The 22,847-nt window shown below is 34.1% G+C and overlaps 1 protein-coding gene across 4 annotated transcripts in view; it reads right to left on the reverse strand.

Moving 5' to 3' along the window:
• LOC124367865 (zinc finger protein 354A-like) overlaps positions 1-21,756 on the reverse strand; it is a 64,174-nt gene extending 42,418 nt beyond the window's left edge. The window contains exons 1-2 of one of the 4 annotated variants that reach the window (XM_046825040.1): positions 21,522-21,729; positions 11,426-13,042 (exon numbers count right to left, since the gene is read on the reverse strand). In XM_046825040.1, the coding sequence (XP_046680996.1) occupies positions 11,426-13,042; positions 21,522-21,592 (1,688 nt within the window). In that variant the 5' untranslated portion in view covers positions 21,593-21,729. Of the gene's footprint in view, positions 1-11,425; positions 13,043-21,521 lie in introns of all 4 variants that reach the window. The other 3 variants (XM_046825039.1, XM_046825038.1, XM_046825037.1) reach the window with 3 other exon arrangements.
• Positions 21,757-22,847: the final 1,091 nt, after the last annotated feature.

Genomic DNA, 22,847 nt, shown 5'->3' on the forward strand with positions numbered 1-22,847 from the left:
ATTAGAATTCAGCCTACATGCTTTACCTCCAAAATAATTTATAGTATATTTTGGAAATGATACTGTACTCTTAAAGAAATCGTAGTACTAACGGTCAGCATTTTGGAAAATTTAAATATCCTCACCAATCATAACCACCCACACCAAAAGGTCACACACCACACCATTTGAAAGTGTATTAACATATTTGCTTACTGACAGACTGGAGACAAAGATTTAAAATTATTAGATGGCTTTTCGTGATAGAAGGTCTTTATACAGTACTGTATGTCTCGTCCAAAGCTATGAATCGTCTCCAATTTTCACGTAGAAGAGTGTGGCTGCTTGCTACAATAGTATTGTGAAGGAAACAGGATTTTTCCGGACATTTGCCATCGTTCAGTGAAACAATAAATCAGTAACACTACGTTTCGAGATCTGCAATCTGATCTCTTCTTCAGGTAAAGAACAATAGTATTGCTCGACCCATCCAAGGGAGCCAATATCCAAATAATTGGGGTTCTATCATAAGATTATCAACTGTTATAAAACGATTACTACTTACAGTTAATTAAACCCTTATTTGATTTTAAAATAGTTGTATATATTATGTACAATACAGTTCCAAGTTCAATTTGTCAATCGCAGAAAATTTGTTCAAAGACAACAACTTTTTGTTTGAAGTTCATTGTTGCCCATGGATAATATGAAAGGATAACAGAATACAGACATTTGCCATCATTACATGTTACAACAGAAACATATTAACAACATTTTGACTACTTGTAGACCTTATTAATAAATTATTAATTTTAGATGGTTCTGTTTAAAATTTTAAATAAAATGGAAAAATCAGGTAGTTTATAGGGAAATTGTATTTTTACTTTAGAAGTAAAATGCCTAGATATATTCTTTAAATATCCATATATACAATGTGAATAGCAATATTTTTTATTACTTTTGTAATTTTTGTTCTGAAAACAGAACGTGAGACTTTAGAACAGTGGCATATACATGTGAAAGAAGTACTGGGCACCAGTCTATCCCTATCATGTTTAGTTTTATAAATTCAAATAAAAATAAATATTGATTTAGGACGCAAATATTTGAATTGGTTTAAAAACTATTCAACCTTAAGATCAAGACTAATAGATTACAGAGTAAAGTTACTGCAAACAATTCCGTAAATTGACTGCAATCAATTAAGCAACAAGCACATATAACATGAAGGCCATCATGTTGAATCGTGATAATTTTAATTTATATTCATACAATCAATAATTCAATTAGAATCTTCTCTTTTATCGTAAATATGCTAATACCAATAACAAATTAGTCAAAATAAAATTAGATGATGATTTAAACTGATAATTTTCTTTGTTTGCTTCAGGTCTAGCGTTAGTGTGTGCAAAACCGTTCAACAAATTGAATTTAGAGCAGTATCTTAAATAACATGAAGGGACTTTTTTTCTTTTTTTTTGTTGCTGATAACGGTTGACAGGAAAATTGTTTGCTATACCATCGATTCAGGTCGAAATGTCACCATGTACAATTTCTTACATCTATACCTATCTGGGAAAACTTGCTGCAAGACCATCATCTAAAACTTATTAGTACAACTAAGAAAATAAAACAGAAATTACTTGTTCTTTTCTGACAGTCGAAAATAGTTATGTGGGAAGTTTATAATTTTTTTTTAGAAACTACAACTTAAGGTGTCCTACAAAGAACGTCATTTAGCTTTCTTCAACGCATAATGATTACAATTTAAAATCACCCACCTTTGGTAAACCAGAGATAATCCTGTTTTACAATCTAGCAAGGGCGGAGTGGATAGGAATAAAATTATTACTCGTATGATTCACCAGTATACTTTTAGAACTAAATGTTTTATATGTGTATGTATACATATTGGATCACGGTTTTATGTGTCATTATTATTTATCCATTAATTAATTATGTTTATAAATATTGTTTTATTTTTAGGAAAGGATATTTTAATTACATAGATGAGTCACCTGTTCATTCTAGATTTTATCTACTACATTATGTAATGTATGTGACAATTATTTCTGATTCTGATTCAGTAGACAAGTACAAGGAGACCTATTTCACTGCTAGGATTTCTAAACCTTGGTCTATGAGGTTGTTCTACACTCTATTGGAGGTTGGAGACATTGGAGGTCTCAACAGTTGTATCATATTGAAAAACCATCGTTCAACCAAATATGAAGAGAAGAAATTTTCTTTTAGTGCAGTCATTGAAGCATTGTTGGTCCGAATTTTTTTACTGTGAACCGAATTGCATAAAATTTTGGAATTAGGTTCATCTTACCCTTAACTTCAAAAGTGAAAATGATTTGAACTCCGCAACCACCCTGGGGGTGGTTGCCACCCCTTCTCGGGAGTGAATTTATTTTTTTTCAAAATAACCTCGGATATCGATAGAAGGCCTACTTTTAAGCAAAAAATCATCTATAACGTTTTTCGAAAAATCCAATATTTTTCAAGTTATTGGCATATGAAAATTCGCAATTTTTTCACGTTTTTTATCGGTTTTTTGCAAATATCTCCAAAAATATACGTTTTATCGTAAATTTTATAAAGAACACAATTGTAGCAGGTAAAACAATGAACAATTTTGTTTTTTATAAAGTATTCTAAGTGCAATATTAAGCTAGATATTAAAAATCAAAGCCGTTTTTTATTTTGTCTGAAATTTAATCGATGTGGTCAATGCCATCTAGCGGCGAGCAGATGCATTTTAGGCATTCTAATAAAAACGAGTTGTATAGTGCTTGAAATAAGATTTAAAATGAGCACTATTAAAAGTCTATTGCACGTAAAATGAGTGAGCTGTATTGCAAATAAGAGGAGCATCTAATGTTTTTTCTTTTAAATCAATGGGTTTCATAAGTGCCATTTCCACCAAAATTAAAATTAATCGTATTCCGCCTAGAATCAACTTTATTATGAAGAGTTTAATAGATTGTATCAGTTTGGCTGCTTCAGGACACATATTTTTCAAAAAAGTCACGATTAAAAAAATTCAAATTTTTAAAAAACTACCTTTTTTCATAATAGGTATCTCAAAAATGACGACATATACGAATAAAAGTGTAGGTATGAAAAATGTGGGTATATTTCTGACAAACAATTTGGATATTTTGATTTTTCTGTAAAACAAAAATTTACGGAAATATGATTGTTTAAAGAGCGCGTGGCAGTGCAATCACAGCCTCTCTTAAGCGCTTTAACCCTTCACCAATTGAGAAAAAGGTTTTTTACTCTATATTGCAATGAAGGATGTTGTAGCTCTCTTAATTATCTTTACAATGGTTTTTTTATAAATTGTGATAGCATGAAAATTGAAGTAGTTATGGTCAAAAAACTTATCATATGTTTTTCTACTTAGCAACTGAAAATTTCGGACTGTGAATATTTGGAGCAATGTGAAAGTACGCAGTATAATAGAGACCCAAAACTATTGTAATGTGTATATATATACATAATATGGCTCATATATATTTTGGAAACGTAGGCATGAATACATACCAACTTTCTTATAGTATATATAACACATTTGAGTGATTTTTGTACAATTTGTAAATATTTTATCCAATAAATGGCAATTTTTTACTCTAAATTAAATTATTTTTAAATAATATGTAATCATATATATTTACTGTTTTAATTTAGGGGTGGTTTTAAGGGTAGAAAAGCTCAAGAATATCATAATCATTTTCGAGAGTGTGGAATAATATTTAAATCCTTTTCATTTTATAAAAAAAAAAAAATGTTAAAAATTTTTTTATCAAGGGGTAGTTTTCAAGGGTTGAAAGGGGGTTAAAAATTTCATAATTATTATAGAAAATATAAAATATTACTAACTCTATACTTACATCTTTTTATATCATACCAAAGTACTTTTTTTGTGATTTTTTTCAATTTAGGGGTTGTTTGCAAGGGTTGTAAGATGTTCAAGGGGTTGAAAATGATTTTAATATGAGGTAATTGTGTTAGAAAACACTTTAAAATTTCACTACTTACTATTAAAAATGTTTTCTAGCGATAAAATGGCTCAATGTCGATTTTTCCATTAAGGGGTTGTTTACACCCCTTAAAAATAATAGGCGGAGTTCAGATCATTTTCACTTTTGAAGTTAAGGGTAAGATGAGCCTAATTCCAAAATTTCATGCAAATCGGTTCACAGTAAAAAAATTCGGAGGTAAGACCGTATTTTTCGCTTCAATGACTGCACTATTTGTGTAAGGACTATGCAGAACACAGACTAGCCTACAGAAACATTCCTCAGCAACTCAAACAACGATTGTGCCACATTATGGGTATCGAAAACGCTAGAAATCAACAAAGAGTCCCACCAACTGATGATATCATCTCTGGACGCTACTACGTATATTATTGGAAAAAAAAACCACAAATCCAAAACCAGGTGGATCAGAGAAGATTTTCATCTGCAGTGAACATTTGTCTGTGTGCGATGACACATTGATCAGGTTTGTCAAAAGTGTGTATAATACGAACCAGAATTTAAGAATAAAGGACAGTTGAGTTTATAAAACACACACGCTATTTATACTGTATTTGAATTTGTACATTTGTTTTATGCGATCATATAAAAACATGGAGGTAACCTCTGTGAACACCTAACCGTGATTCAAGATATTTAAGCCCGTGATGAAAGATTAATATCATTGATATGAGTTGGAAGCTGACATAACTATAACAGCCAATGTCAGGCCAATGGTATTCTTTATCAGTATCAAAGAATTTTCATGCAACACTCCCATACAACTATCAACTTGATATAAAGCAAAAGCCACGGTTTTAAGTACAGAATTATGTATAATAAAACTTCTATTGGTACTGTGACAATGTATCTGCACATGGCAACCTCAGTGCTGTCTTTTCTCTTGTAGGAAAAAAGGATACACTCCTCATCTGAAACTCCTAAGAAAGCGGAGTTCAACTCCAGTGCATAATAACTGTCTAGCCATAATATATGCAGTTAACACCTTGATTGTGGTGGAATAATATAAACATCCAGCATGTATTACAGCAACTGCTGCAGTAAAATAGACAACATGATTAACTATTGTAAAATAACTTTCTAGCTATAATTTACGCAGTCAACACCATTACTTAGTGATCTTGAGTACTCTGGACATTCAGAACCGCAGAAAGCACTACGGCGTCTGCAGCAGTCATTATTTTAAAGTGTGGTCCCCTAATGTTTGGGCCCGATCTACTTCCACCAAAGAGAGTTGCACCAAAGTAAATTTTCAATAATTGCTATTTTATCATTTGAATTTTTGTGCTCTGAAAACACAATATGTAAACTCAGTAAAGAAGATGACTGAAGAATACCAAAGGTACTAAAAACTGACCAAATTTATCCTGGACGTAGGAACAGAGCAAATCGCTGCCTACCCAAATTTAAGACTTAATAACAAGACTATTTCTTGAAAATAATTAAAGAAATAGTTTTTATTACTGATGAATTTTTTTAGTTATAGCTTTATATAATACACGAAAAGCACACTGTCTTCCTTGCGCTTGAAAGGGGCAAAAGACAAATTACTTGAAAAAATTATGAGGAAAATTAATATAAATTCCTGGACTAATAACCATTACTAGACCTGGCATTTCTTAATGTTCAACAAGCTGTTGTTCATTTCTAATAGTAAAAGCTGCAAAAAATACACTCGAGTTACACTCTCAGTAAAACAGATTTATTCCAAAAGATGTCATATAAACAAAGTAATACCTACTACAGAAGAGTAACCTTGAACAACAAGTTTTCCATTTAATCTGTATCAATTTAAACTTGAATTTATTGAGCTATCTAAATAAATTGTGCAACATGATCACATTAATCAGTAAATCATGTACAAGTTTTATGTCAACAGTTATATCAGATTTTATTAATAGTAGTTACAAGCTATGACTAGTTTTCGGTAAGATTGATATTAATTTCCAGTTGAAAATTAAAAAATATAGATTCACAGAAACTCCATTGAAGTACTGTACATTACATTTCTAGTTAGCGCAAGAAGAATATTAAACCACTTTTAATTAAGTAATAATGACAGACCCTAGGGGAAGACCATCATAAAGCTGTCTGGAAGTACTGGCTGCTGATAAAATATTTGCTCTCTGATCATTTGCTTTGATAAGAGAGTTTTAATATTTGACGAGCACTCACATTCTAGGATCATTTGCTTTGATAAGAGAGTTTTAATATTGACAAGCACTCACATTCTAGCCTAACATTCTCATTAATTAGAGATCATTAGAGAAGAATGTCGGAATAACAATTTAGAGATAAAAGCAACATACTTCTATAAAATTGTATACCTTATATATACATTTATATCATTAAACACCATATATGAGGTATATCCAGAAAGTAAGTATACTGAGGCTTTCACTGGAGGAAAAATTTTTTTCTGACATGTTGGCAACACTGCCATGTAGCCTGGTTCCTTAAATAAAATAAATAAAATGCCTTTTATTTAGAGCGTCTCTCAGTACACACTGCTTTACAGAGCAATTCAAGTCAAACTTTACACTAAGAACTTATACTAAGGTTGGCTATTCTAATTCAATCCATAAATAATCTAAAGCTAAACTGGTGAGGTTAAAATACGCAACAGTCACTTACAACTAGTTAATATAAAATCCTTTAATTTAGATCTAAAACTAGACAGTGACTGTGTGCTCTTCAAGCTACCGGGTAGGTCATTGTACAATTTTTTGGCTAAAGTAAGAAAAGCTCCTCCTACCGACTTCCAGCCTCACTCTGGGGAAGTGAAGCTGGTTCTCCTGGCGACTGCTACGTTGCGAGACCTCCTGTCTTTGCACAAGTTTTTCACAGAGATAAAGAGGTTCCCCGAATGTTAGGGCCTTGTGTATCATGCAGACTAATTATTCTGCATACCTGTTCCATACACAAAATATTGGCCGCATCTCAATGAGAGGGCACATGGTCAAACCTTTTTAGACAGAATACAAAACAGACGGCTGAGTTTTGCAATCTTTGAATCCTTCCAATGTCCTCCCTCGAGATACTGTTTCCATAGGCAGGATAGCAGTAGTAAAAAACAGAGAAAATCACAGACCGCATGAGCTATAGCTTCGCAGACTTCGGTAGTAAATTCCTAAATCTATACAGGCCCCTCAACCTGCCCAAAGCACGTTGGATAGTGTCAGTGACATGATCAGAGAATGTGAGGTCGCTATCAAGAACGATGCCGAGGGTTTTCACCTTGTCGCTCACAGCCAAGCCCTCACCACCGATTCTGACCACCACATCTCTGTCACTGAAGGCCTGCACCACATTGTGTGGGGCTACATGAATGACAGCCAGTGAGAGAACCTTCTCTCTGCAATGAGACCAGTTCAAGGTATGAAGCGTACAAGTGTGTTCAAGTGGTTTTGCAAGTTTAAAAATGGTCGTACATCTGTGCATGATGATCAGAGGAGCGAAAAACCTTCAATTGTGATTGAAATTCTGGAAAAAAATTAAATGAGCTCTGTAACGATCGCTGGTTGACTGTGGATAAACTTTCTGTGATATTTTCACAAATCACGATCGCTGATTGACTGTGGATAAACTTTCTGTGATATTTTCACAAATCTACAGATCTCTATTGCACGAAACCATTGGATATTAGAAAATGTTCATGAGGTGGGTCTCAAAACTGTTGGCATACTAACACAAGTTGAACTAAGTGGAGGCCAGACCAAAGTTTTTGAAAAGCTAAAACTCCACAGAGATAAATTTCTCCACTCCATCGGTTGGAATTATGGTTTTTACCTAAATCTATAAACCTAAACCATATTTTTCCTTCCAAACGATATAACAGATGACACCTCGTATTTCGCACTTGGCAGATGATTGGAATGACATTTTTCACAAAACGTATTGTAGCATAGGCAGTTCGTACTGACCTCAAACCGGTCTCGTTGCAGTGGGGAATAATCAGGCTACACATCAGTGTTGCCAACACGTTAAAAAAATCCTTCGCCGTGTAAGCCTCAGTACACTAACTTTCTGGATACTCCTCATATCGTAAGTTTATAATTGACTGCTTCAATGACAAAACTTAGCACCAGTAAGATTCTACAAAGCAATTAATTAGACTTTAGAATGATTTAATCTGAAACGTTAAAATTCTACATTTATGCCTACAATATTTACAACTAGAAATTCCTTACCTAATTTTTGTGATCAAACAACTGACTGAAGTTCTGTCTTCACTTCAATAAGGGACCAACTATTTAACTGCGGATCATAACTAACAATTTATACTGCACTGTTCATTGGCAATGTGTTATACTACATATTTTTTAGAGAGCCAATTAAATAATCTTTCCTATATTTTCTAAGTAATATTCGTGCAAAAGCAATAACGTGAGGTTTGACGTTTGAAAAATTGTGTGATTTCGTAAAAATTTTGTACTTTTGACTTTTATAATTTTGCAACAAGATCAGAAAAGAATCACAAAGATGCCAACAGCTTGTTAGTCTCTACAATACTAGTAAATATAATACTATTACAAGATGAAATGCAAGCTAGTAAAAATATATCACTTTGAATTTACTAGTTTGTAAGATTAGTTGTCATTTAAGAACATATACAATCATGTATGTGTATATGTAAATAATAGTAATCAAGAGTCCTTAAGTTCTACATTTGTAACATACTCATTTAAAATCAAAGATCAATATATAAACAATTAAAAAAATTAATTTAATTTATAAAGATGATAATAAATCTAGTCAGAGGTTTCTAAAGTACAAATGTAGCCTTGTTCAACAAATGGAAACAATTAATATTTATAATTACTGAATTACTAGGAGGGTGCCAATTATCTGAGCATACACAGTACTTATACAGGGTGTCAATTAAGTCTGGAACCTCTTTTTAATTTTTGAACCATAATAGAAAGAAATACCAAAGTTCACACGTGCTTACTGGTGATAGTAACGCACATATCTGCTCAATTACCGACCGGATAATCCCTTTGGGGGACGGTCCACAAGGAAGGGGAACATTTTGAACACTTACTTTGATCACAGGTACTTAAAAATTGGTGTTTACTTGTAATACTTAATAATTTACATTGTTCAATTGTTTTAAAATTCAAATAGCTATAACTACTGAATGAATCCACCTTTTTAAGTCCGGTTTGCGGCATTGTACTCTGCTAAGTAAGACCTTTAATTTGATACCAAACTTGACCTATGCTGCTATTTAAGAATTTTGTCTGACTCCTTGTGGACCGTCCCCCAAAAGGATTATCTGGTCGGTAATTGGGCAGATATGTGCGTTACTATCACCAGTAAGCACGTGTGAACTTTTGTATTTTTTTATATTGTGGTTTAAAAATTAAAAAAGGGGTTCCAGACTTAATTGACACCCTGTATAAACATCTGCATGTGATAGTTAAAGAAATGCTTTTTCTGTTTGAATTTAAAATACCATGTCATGAATCAATAAGGGACTTTTTTATTCTGTCAAGGAAATAAACATAGTTTGACGACTTTTACATTTCACTAGATGGGGTTATATACAAATTAATGTTGACCATCGAAAGTTAAATAATATATTATTATAATTATTATTAATAAATCATTTTAGTTACCAAAGAAACTAAACAAAATATAATCCAAAAACTAAACAAAATATAATCCAAAATATCCTTATTGGTATTTAAAAGAAGACCAGGAATAATGGCAATGAAAGTGACCAAGATCCTTACTACATTGAATCATAAAGTTAAAACATAATTTCTTCAGATAGCTCTTGAATAAGCTTAGAAAAATCAACTCCATCATCATAATTCTGAAAAGATCATATTTCAAAAATTTTAAGGTGAAGAAATTGTAAAAAAACTAAAATCATGATTTTGCCATACTCTGCGATCTTAGGATGATATATAAAATGTTTTCCAAACATGGCCTGATCACACAATTGGTAACTTTGAAGCAGGATAATATAACTCAGTTATGAGTGATATAGTTGAAGACCTTTAAATAAATCTTGTATTGAAATATTCCTATTGAAAGATTTCACTGACTACATTTCAAATCAATAATAAACTCAAACAAATCCAGTGTGACAGACAAGTTTATAGATTTACGTTTTCCAAAATGATATTATTTTCTAAACATATCTAATGTTTCAATCCAAAATAATTAGTTTTTGTTAGTTATTTAAATACGAATGTAAAAATGTATTAAAAAACTTATAAAATCTAGAACATGTTTTTGAATTAGCTTGTAGCCTATCCATATGAGAATCACTCCAAACTTTTGAAAGATTAGGACTGTTTTTAGCTCTGATGGGAAGAAAATGATGTATTCGACACATTATATAGAAACATCTACATAGTGGTCATAGAAGGTTTTTATCAATTTAATGTAAATATTAGTATTATAAAAAAGTAAATATTTTTATGTAACTTACTAAGATAAGCTAAAACATCTAGACGGACCATCACCCTTAATTAGTAAACAAGGCATACCAATGACTTTATAAACATCTGTTTTCTCTGGCTTCATTCAAACACTGAATTATAGTGATCAAAATTCTAACAAAGAAATAAAGAACTAAGATAAAATAAGATATTTTTCTACAGGCTCAGATTTAATAGCTACTTTAGTTTGTGAAATTGTCTCAATTTGATATTTCTATATTTAAGAACCCACTAGATAACTTGAGCAGTTAATTAATAATTACGCTAGTTTAAAGTGAAACATTTACACTCTGTAGGTCCTATTCTAGATGGTTTAATATTATTGTCTTAACTCGTGAAAGTTAAACTTGGTAATTGAAAACTGGTCCTAAGTTTAACTTTCACAACTTGAGCTAAGACAATAACATTAAACCATCCGAATAGGTCATACAGTGTAAATGTTTCAAACTTTAAACTAGGGAAACTTTTTAAAGAGTGAACCTTTTGAAATCATTTTTGTGGCATTGTACTCTACTAATAGATTTTTAATTTGATGTACTACTCAACCTATGCTCTCATTTAAGATTTCCCTCTCACTCCTTGTGGGCTATCCCCCTGACACAACAAAAAAATGGTAGTTACCAAACATACCAAACAATTCTTATAAAGATAATTAAATATATATTTTTCTACTACAAAATATTTTAAAATTTGAATTTTGGTTAGTTCATATTTTATTATCATTTGAAGAACCAATATGACAAGAAGAAATGTTATTTTATTACATTTTAATTGAAAATCAATATTTAGTTAACCTGTATGTACAATCTAAATAAACAACTATCAGAAGAAAATTTATAAAAAGTGAAATTACTCAGTAAAGCATCTTTACAAAACCATATTTGAAGCAAAGTTTTTGAATGAAGCCAGAGAATCTAATAAAAACTTCAGAAATCTTACCTTTTAAGTTTTGCAGCAGTGTTATAAGCTCTTCCACAGACTTTACACAAAAAGCTCCCCTTGGACCTTTGGAATGTGTGGAATACTCCTTCACTTTGATCATCAATATCCGGATCATCTGGTTCTTCAAAGTCATCATCTTTTTCTTCTTTTATTCCTTTGCAGTCGTCTATGTGTATTCTTAAAGACCGCAAATCATCAAATGGAATGTCGCACTTATGGCACTTGAGGACTTCATCAAAATCGTCATTATGGTTTCTCATGTGACAAAGTAATGCTTTCTCTCTAGTAAATTTGAAATCGCATCTAGGAAAGGGACAAGCATGCATCTTTTTCCTTTCTTCATCACCACTATCTAAATGGTCATTCTTTGTGCTAGTGTTTAAATCATCATCTACCATGACATCTTCAGAGTCATCATCTACATTATCGTCACTATGACTCTCTCCCTGTTCATTAATACCCGAACTAGTATCAGTTACCAAACTTTTGCTTCTACTGTTTTTTCTAAAACGTACAGGTAATGAGGTTCGAACACCTCTTGGTGTTTTTATAACGGATCCTGCTGGATCATCAGATTTCCTCTTTATAGAGTATCTTTTTGCGGTTGTTGTTACTGGTTTATGAACTTCTTCAGAATTTTGAGGCATATCGGTTTTTATTTTCCTTGGTCTACCTCTTTTCCGTGGAATTTCATTCACAGTTACTGACTGTTTTGCTAAAAACTGAGGTGGCAGACTATTTTTCTTGATTGAGGTTTCCAGTTCATCTTCAGCAAAAGGACATATTGCTAAATGGAACTGCATTTTATAAATATCAACAAACTCATCATCACAGTGCTTGCATTTAAATCCCTTGGTTACATCACCATGAGTTTTGATGTGTTCCAGAAGTACTGAGTCTGAGACGAAATGATCCCCGCAAACATGACAAGAAAATGGTTTATAGTTGACTCCATTTTCTGAAATTTGAGTTGAAAGCGGAGAACTGCTGAGTGCAGTGTTTGTTTTATTCTTTGTAGGGCTTGACATTACTTCTGCTGAAGATTTACCAGCTCTGACTGAGGAACGTTTAAGTGTCTTAGTATTTGGTGAAACTTCATTATCGAGATTTACTGTAGAGTCATCACTTCCTGATGATTCTGACTGGATCTTTTGTTTCTTTTTTGGGCTAATCCCTAATTCGCTATTTTCTTTCTCTTTATTTGTTGTGTTACTTGCTATCAGAGGATACTTTCTTGGTCTTCCTCTTTTAGAAACTCGATTTTCAATGTTGTAAGGAGTTTTCAAACCATTTATGCGTTTCCTATTGATAAGCGAGGTTCGTTTCTTTCTTGGTAATTTATGATTTTTCTCATGGTTCAACAAACTGGAGTGGCGCAAAAACCTTTGTGGACATATAGTACAACGGTATTCACAAGTTTCACATTTCCTATTGCTATAACTTTCCTTGCTCTCTTCTGTGATAGATAGTATTTTATTACAATATCTACATTTCACCGATTCTTCTGATTCTGTAACATGTTTTTTTTGGTGCAGTATAAGTTTCTCTTTGTTTAAAAAAAACAAGCTGCATTGGTCACATTTAAATTTTTCTACAGGTTTCTCTTTCTCGGTCCTGCAACAATAATCACAAATATTTATTACAAAACAATATATTATAAATTATACACTTTTTCATAATTTGTTTGATTGATAATTTGATTATGTGTAGTTAAAATGAGCTGCCACAACGAATTTCATTAATTTATCGCAGTAAACAAATTAAACATGGATTATTTAAAGCTTTTGTTTTTCAAGAATTAAAAATTGATTTAGTATTACTAGTAAAAGCCAAACTAAATAGGGTTAAAATTACATAAAAACTCTGAAATAAAAGAAGTATAAACGTATAAAGTATAATACTAAAAATAACTCAAGTTCGTTCATATTAACTAAACAATTTTCATATTTTGAAGTAAAAAGCATAAGAACTCTGCAAAAAGTATTCTATAACTAATATGAAGTCAATTCTTGTTGTTGAATGTCTATTTTTAGTCTCGAATGGATTAAAAATAGCAGGTTCTATTGAGGGTAAATTGAAAAGTGGCAATCAACAATAAAATACTATCTCCCCAATCTGCTGGATATTGGACAAGAATTACCTGTACCGCCCAATTAAAAAAAATAAATAAATTACTGGAAAACCGATAAGTATAATATAGTAGTTACAAAAATCTTGGTACTCGTTCAATGTAATATTTAGTAAAATACACGCAAAAGCTCTGCTCTCTGTTGAAATCGCATCTTTCCAGTGTCATTCTCTCAAACGAGCCTAGATTTAAAATGTAGCCTATGTGTTTGTAGGACACTGTTTGCAAATATATCCCTTATATTTAAATTCTTCACAAATGGTTAATAAATATATCCATAAAATCAGAGCAAAATTATACCAATTTAAAAAGTGTAAAACTAAACCTGAATTTGTCAGTCAATTTACAAAAATTTAAACAAAAATCTCAACAGATGTTAAAGTGACCTCAAGTCAAAGACAGCGAATGACTATTTTTAAGGAAAATTGTTTTGTGCGTTGTGAACACAACTTACTATTCTTATTTATCAGTATGTCTTTTCTGGCATTTAACAACTAAAAATTTATTTGCTCCAAATGTAATATCATACACTGAGAATAATAATCAATTCTTTGTTTGAAGGTTATTTTTGACGATGGAAGGATTGTGAAGGAAACAGGATTTTTCCGGACATTTGCCATCGTTCAGTGAAACAATAAATCAGTAACACTACGTTTCGAGATCTGCAATCTGATCTCTTCTTCAGGTAAGGAACTAACCTAATACATAATATTACAAACTAGGTTAAAATAAACAAATCTTACCAAAGCGTTGTGGCACGCCTAAGTCAGGAATCACAACCTACATGTTGTTTCTCAACTTCACTAACTCTATAAACATGCACTTAATAAAAAACTATACAAAACACTAATCATTAAAACAGAACTACGGAATACAGGTCACAATACGTCTTCATTCGTCTACTAACCACCTACGACTGACAACATGTAGGTTGTGATTCCTGACTTAGGCGTGCCACAACGCTTTGGTAAGATTTGTTTATTTTAACCTAGTTTGTAATATTATGTATTAGGTTAGTTCCTTACCTGAAGAAGAGATCAGATTGCAGATCTCGAAACGTAGTGTTACTGATTTATTGTTTCACTGAACGATGGCAAATGTCCGGAAAAATCCTGTTTCCTTCATACACTGAGAGTTAACTCCTGATAACACAAAAGTACCTTCAGATATTTCAACTGTGTACTAGTAGATATCGTCTAAATACGGATAATATTACCAGCAAACGCATGCATTTTACACCCTATTCACCATGTCTACTATGTGTAAATGCCATGACGACACTAAAAGGATTTAATTGGTCCTCCCTATTTGTAACCATGTGAGTTTTAAGAGATCAGTGAATGTTTTTTTTTTTCTTCTTAGGACAAGAAGCTTAGAAATTGCACCTATACTAATCCTATAAAAACCTTTGTGCTGCTTCAGGAGTAACAGGATATTTTGGATGGGTAAGGTTGCGGGTAGAGGCCGCCTCCTATCGAGATAGATGAGGAAGAATTCAGGGCACTAATCTCAATGTCTCCTGTCCCGTCAAAGAAGGGGGAGGCCAGCTCTAAGCCAACTTCTGCAGTAAAACCAGGCAGGGGGTGGGGCACATACGAGGTGTGTTCAAAAAGTATCGCGAATTTTGAATTTTCACGGGTTACGTGTATTCGAATTTAGATTTTGTTGTGGCGTTATGTTGGTACATATGTCTCTCACTTATGTTGACAATTTTGGCCATTTTGTATGTTCAGTTAATTGTTGACAGCTGCTTTGCTTGCACGTGTTTTGGTTCGTCTTTGATTTTTACCTATTCAAAAAAATGGAACAAAGAACCTGTATCAAATTTTGTGTGAAAAACTAAATTAAGTGCGCGGATGCATTCCGAATGTTGACTGTGGCATACGGAGAAGCTACTTTGGACAAAAGCAACGTTTATCGGTGGTACAAAATGTTTTCAGAAGGCCGAGAAGATGTGAACGACAAAGAGCGTGCCGGACGCCCGAGCACTTCAACAACAGACGAAAAAATTAATGAAATGAAGAAAATGGTATTGGCCAATCGTCGAATCACAGTTAGAGAAATTGCCGAGGACCTAGGCATATTGATTGGCTCGTGCCATTAGATTTTAATCGATAATTTGGGCTTGAGACAGGTCGCCACAAAATTCGTACCAAAATTGCTCAATTTCGAACAAAAACAGCATCGCATGAACATTGCTAATGAGATGTTGGAATCTGTCCGCGACGACCCGAATTTGCTCCAAAGGGTCATAACTGGTGACGAACCGTGGGTTTATGGTTATGACGTGGAAACCAAAGCTCAATCATCTCAATGGAAGCTGCCGCACGAACCAAGACCGAAAAAAGCACGTCAAGTTCGGTCGAATGTGAAAGTTTTGCTTACAGTTTTCTTCGATTACAGGGGCGTGGTGCATCATGAGTTCTTGCCACAAGGTAGAATGGTGAATAAGGAATATTACCTGCAAGTTATGCGCAATTTGCACAAAGCAATCCGCCAGAAACGCCCGCCCGAATTTGTGGAAAAACAAAAATTGGCTTTTGCACCACGATAACACCCCTGCTCACACATCACTGCTTGTACGAGACTTCTTGGCCAAAAACAACACACTAATGACACCGCAGCCACCGTATTCCCCAGATCTGAAAAACATTTCCCCAGATTCCCCTGTGACTTTTTCTTGTTCCTGAAACTGAAGAGGCCCATGAAAGGACGACGCAACGCCACGATTGACGAGATAGAGACGGCATCGAAGGAGGAGCTGAACAAGATACAAAAAAATGATTTTTTGAAGTGCTTCGAAGTTTGGAAAAAACGTTGGCACAAGTGCGTAATATCCCAGAGGGATTACATTGAAGGGGACAAAATAGATATTCACGAATAAATAAATGATTTTTGAAAATACACAAAATTCACGATACTTTTTGAACACACCTCGTACTTATTTTGAGGCTAGCAAGAACCTTTGACACTCAGGGAACGAACCCCACCAACAGTCATCTCCTGCAGTAGACTAGACCTAACGAATTAACCTTGCACCCCAGAATCTCAACATTTGCGGTTAGTGATGTTCTGCTCCTGGTCATCCATAAGGTTGCCCAGATTTAAGTGACACATCGGATTTTGCTGTGCCCAGTGTAGGTTCTACTGGAAGGTATAAACCAGCCAGAAGTGATCCCTGCTGGGAATCAGTGAATGTTTACACTATCACAATCATGAAAACAAGTGCTTACATACGTGCCAGGTTTCAAGGCGCTCATGTCCAATGGCTGGATAAAAACCTCAGAAAAACGGGTAGTTGTGAGTATTTTGATTCTTCCTCTAAGCAACTATGTCAGTATCAAAGCAATCAATGAATATTTATGAAATCATGGCACAAAGCAAGTGACTGTGTACGTGGTGAATTCTGGAATACTTAAGGATATCTTCCTCTGCCTCCTATCTTCTGTTGAATAGCAGTATAAAAAAATACAAGAAAATCCAAAACGACAGGCTTCTTCTTCTTCTATGGGGCGGCCTACTGCCCTGCACTTAAGCCTCAAGGGCCTTTTGCACACTCCGGAAGCACACCATGAGGCCTATCAGTCTATGATTCCAGCAGTTCCACATACCGCCGAAAACAACCTACCAGGTCCTCCTGGGGAAATTCACCACCCTTGTCCAAACTACCAAAGATGGCATACCGCTCCCTTGCTATTGAAGGTCAATCTAAGAGCAAGTGTTCGGCAGTTTCATCCTGCTCATCACACATTCTACAGAGCGGATGCTTCTGAAGGATGCCGACTCTGTGAAGATGCTTCCTCAGGTGACCATGTCCCATGATCAGACCTATAACCCGAGGAGACATTGATCTATTTAGTTAGAGAAGGTCCGACGCCACTCTGGAGGAAGGCGACTGCAACCCGGATGCAACCTCCACCTTCTCTCATGTTCAGTGCGAACCCATTTCAAGACAGTCCAAACACACACTCATTCACACCTTGGAACACCGCAGAACGGTTGAGGGCCCGTCATAATTGACGCTGAACCCCCGGTTGGCCAGGGCATTCCAGCTCTTTCATTCCCAGGGATTTCTCCCATGACCAGGAACCCAACAAATAGTAACATTGTTGATTCTGGCAAGGGAAGAAACAACTTGATAGCAATCCCAGACAAGTTTGGATTTGAACTCACAAGAGTTCAGCGCCGTCTGCTGCATGACTATCCGTGGAAATGTTGATCGTCTTGCTTCTATATTGCAGACAAAGATTCTCACGAGCATGTGCGTCTGCATTGAATTAAAGACCATTTCCCTCTGTCGATGACCCTTTCTAGATGAGGTCCACAGTTTAGAATCCTATCTAGGATCACGCCCAGGTACTTGACCTCAGACTTCAGCTCAATGGAGGAGCCTCTGAATAGAAATAGCCCATTGCCCTCCATCTGTCCCCTCCTGGTAAGGACAACCACCGCAGCCTTGGTGGGGTTGATAGTGGGGCCCACCTCATCACACCAATAAATTACAGCTAGGTTAAACTGGTTCCTAGGGTTTGCAGCCATGTAAGTTTTAATGCGATTGATGAAAATGTACGTCACAAGTCACAATATCAAATACACCAGATAGCCGGCGATAACAGTTGGACATACCATTCTCGCAGATCACCACCTACGTGATATAAGTAGGTATAGATAGATTATCATATATTGTGACTAGCAGCACCAAAGTTAAAGATAACCTTTATGAGTGCTCATGTAATTTGAGCTTGAATTTGGATGTTTTTCTTCCTTTCACCAGATGTGCAGAGTGGCACCAAGCCGATGGCCAGCAGCATTTCCGATCAGTAATTTCCCTACCTTAGAACACGTGCCAGATCATCCTACTGTTCTGACATCTTATCACTTTTTATAACTATAATATGTATATGTAGTTTATACCTACTTATATAACCTAAATAACAAATAGTAGTTAGGAACAGAGTGGTGTCCTCCTCGACAACATTGCTTCCTTTTGGAAAGCAGAAACAAGAACTAGTAATAACATTTAATTTTCAAAGTCAGTCAAATAAGATCTGTTTTTCTTATAATGTACTTTTGTTAGGTCTCCAGTAAGAAAAACTCTATGAAAAATAGTGGCCTTCACTTAATACCAAACTTTTTTGAACACTAACCAGGCTAGACCGTGTTCAAACAATTCATATAGCATTGATGACAGTAAGCCTACTATGGCTAAGGCTGTGGTTTCCTAGACGCGTAGTAGATGCACTGTGTATGCGTATCTAAGACGCAGAACACTTGTCTTATGGGGTTTCGTATAAGCGGTTTCCCAGGCAACGTATCAAGTGCGTGCGCACCAAATGCGCGCGCATCAATAGCGTATTTGGCTTACGCTATTGAGATACACTGCATAACAGACATGCCTGTGCAATATCAAAATTAGAATTGGAGGGAAATGTCGCCGAGAAGGTAAAATTCTCAAACAATGACGACGATGAGTTGACTGAATTGGTCTCTTCTAACGAAATATTATGGAAGTTTCAATCAATCAATCAAATCTTTATTGCAAAGACATGGTTTTACATGTATAGCAAACACCAGTTTTTTTATAACTAAAATATTTTCATATGCACTACATAAAATCCCACTCAAGACATACAATTCAGCATTAATTCATTTTCCATGCACTCGCCAATTTCCCACCTCCACCAACGTAGACAATTTTCTGATTGGGTGGTCTCCCAGTTACATGCCAAAAACCCGTTGACATCATAAAACGCTTGTGATGCCAAAAAGCGCTATAAACGAGTTTTGTCATCCTGACTATAAAAGTAATATAAAGAAGGACGTCATATGGAAGAAAAAAGGAGTTTCGCTGAATAAATCAGGTAAGTTGTTCATATAATTATATTTTTTACATTGTAAATTGACATGTTTGCTACTATAACTAAAACATCCATGAGGGCAATTAATAAATTGTAAGCACCTTCACTGTCTCTTCTTTTGAACATCTCACTGCGCACTGTTTACGCTTTTTCGAAGCTTGTAATGCCACAATATCCATGTCATGATCTAAATCAATTTATAGCATTAGTGCAGCAGCTAGCAATTTCTTTGTACGAGAAGTCATGTTACGCACAACCATGTGTATTCTACGCAGTCTAGGAAACCACTGGACGGCGGCTGCGTTTTCGACCGAGGTACAAGCCACAGCGCATCTATTACGCGTCTAGGAAACCACAGCCTTAACATTAACACTCTAAGTGCTTAAAGTTGAACAGTGCCACCATGAATAGTTAATCAATCAATTGACTTTCATGCTGTAGATTTTTTTAATGCCCCCTGAACACATTCAGAAACGTGCAATATCAATGTGTTTAATATCAAATCACAGCAACAACGTAGCATAGTTACAGTACAGCTAACCTGTTAAATCAGCAGTGATTTGTTTATTTTTAATTTCGTTTAGCTAGTGTTTTGTGGAAAAATTTCCAATAATTTACGTAAAAGTGGTATTAAAGAGTTATAGGCTATAAGACAATGTTACTAATGTGGAGAATTTAGGTTGGGATATTGATGCATGGACATTCCAATTTTTAGTATGACTTTTCAGGCATTTTTTATAGCCTATGAAAACATACTACGTTTTAGTGTTGTACCTTTCTTGTGTGGGGTAGGGTACGATAAGCGGACCCGGTTTTTTATATACCGAAATTGGCAAATGATATTACTTAATCATAACCATCGATATAATCAATCGATACTGATTAATTATTTTGAACAATTAACTTAAATAATCTACATTAACAGCTCTAAACACTTTCAAATAATACTCGTAATACAATATTTCAATTATTTATAAGTAACATTTGATTATAAAAAATTACAGTCAATTTTAGAAAACTAAACGACATTGCTTTGAAAGATGATAAGACAATGTTTTTTGTGACTTCAACATGTTGGACTCGTACCGAAAAACCCATTATGTGAAATTTGTGAGAAAGAAACAACACTGTAACTGTGAGAGGAGCAAATATGGTCGTTTTCAGTTTTCCTAATTTTGGTTATAATAATTTGTTTGATCACTGTAAATATTACATTCATATTTTAATTTAAAACATATTATTGTTATTGAGGACTATAGATACTTTTATATCGATTGATAGTCTAGGATTTGAAATGCGAATATTAGGTATCGATGATTACATTCTTCGATATAAAAAACCGGGTCCGCTTATCGTACCCTACCCCTTGTGTGTAGCCAAATAAGGCTAAAGTATAATATGAGGCACCACCACAATAGAATCATATTTATGATTATCTTAACTATAGAAACAAAAATGTTGACACGAATTACATTATATAAAAACTATCTGTTGTGTATGTATTTTTTTATTTATTTATTACTAAGATAAGAGATAAGATGGTAAGAGTATTAAAAACAAACTTTTTTGTTCAAATACAGTAGCCTATCATAGGCTATGTTTTGTGCGTTTTGATAGTGGTGATGCACAAAAAATTAAGTTGGGCTAAATGTTTTGCCTAAATATACACTAATAGAACATAATTTTGTAAAACTTGTAATGCATAATTGGCTAGTACTTACTTTATATAAAATTGAGTTTTTACATTTTTTCCAAACACTTACAAATCCTTTCAAATCAGTGAAACATCCCTGGCAAATACATAGTGTTAATATTACTAATCTCAAGACCAAAATACAATGCTTCATGTTTCGTCCAAATGAAAGTCTAAGCTAGCCTAAGGCAAACAATAGGCTAATTTATAATATACACAAATTCAAATAACTCCTATTACAAATAATTATCACACTTTGAAAAATATGTGTAATAGATGATCATAAAATGGTAAGCTACAATGCTGATTATTTACAGACACATTCCAAACGACTTTCTTAGGATTAGAGTACATACGTAATGATGTTGCAGAGTAGCCTACGTAAAGCGGCTAATGTTAAGTTAGATTACTTACTCATTTTTGTGATCAATGATTTCGATATCCACAAATTCAAACCCCGAAGACCAACTCTTATTCGCATCCATAATTAATTAGGCAAATATAACGTCAAACAGCTATAATATCAACACTTAACGCAAACAATAATATTCTTCCCTCCATTTGGAAACGTACAGTACAAACAAGCTAGCAACTAAGCAAATCAGACTTTTTTGGAGTTGCTTCTTCTTCTTCTTTTCGATCACTTTCTTCTTTCTTCTTAAGCAGTTTTTGCGTAGCTTGTCTATGGTACTTCGATAGTCGATACACGTTGTGTATTTTATGAGATTTTACTTTTAACACAGTTAATTTTATTTTGCAATCAGGTACCTGTCAGGATGTTCTCAATACAATTCTGGTTACCGATAATTCTATTGTTGATAGTTTTACCTTCTATCGTTTGGGGAAATCGTCATTCGAACATTCCTACCCCACAAAACAAATCTTGAGTTCTCCAGCCGAAACAAGAGAATTCCTCTAAAGTTCTTAATCGACGTACTGCAATACTTATATCCTCGTATAGATACATTGTTTTTCTCCCATGATAGGTTAACTAAAAACAGAAACATCTCTAGGGTCTTCGTAAAACCCTGAAATATCGAACTGAAAGCGGTGAATACAACTTCTCCATAAGGCATATCAATAGTACTTCATTCATTGTTAAAAAGTAAACACAATCTTCCAACGGATCAACGCATCTAGACATATATTACCAAAATGCGAATGAATTTAGGACCAAACTTACGGAGCTTTGCCATTTGATTGTTTCCTGTATATATATATATATATATATATATATATATATATATATATATATATATATACCTGTACATTGTAATTCTCACTAAAACCAATGCCATGCCGAATGTATTCGCAAGTAAACTGGCCCTACTTAATTTCCAAGTTCTTAGGAAGGATGTAATTCTTGACACAATTAATAAAGCTAGTAGCGGTGGGGTTACTGCTATCTCATAAAACATAAGTGCTCTGAGCCTCTTACTACAACTCCCCAGAAGCAGTTTTCGTCTCTATAAATCTTTGTTGCAGCATGAAAATTCTTCTTGGTAGCATAATATGTATACCTACCAACAAACTTACTGCTTTCTACATTGTTTATCGATGAGCTTTAGTAGATTATCAATTCCTATGACTTCCATAACATCACCCTATTTGGTTTTTTTTACTGTTGTTACTATTATTTGTTACTTATTTATTTACTAACGTTGACTTATTTATTAATTTCAATCTTGTTTTACACTGTTATAAGACAGCTTGTTTACAGCTTAGATATAAATATTGTAA

This window comes from Homalodisca vitripennis, chromosome 8 (genome assembly GCF_021130785.1).
Source record: "Homalodisca vitripennis isolate AUS2020 chromosome 8, UT_GWSS_2.1, whole genome shotgun sequence".
NCBI lineage: Eukaryota > Metazoa > Arthropoda > Insecta > Hemiptera > Cicadellidae > Homalodisca > Homalodisca vitripennis.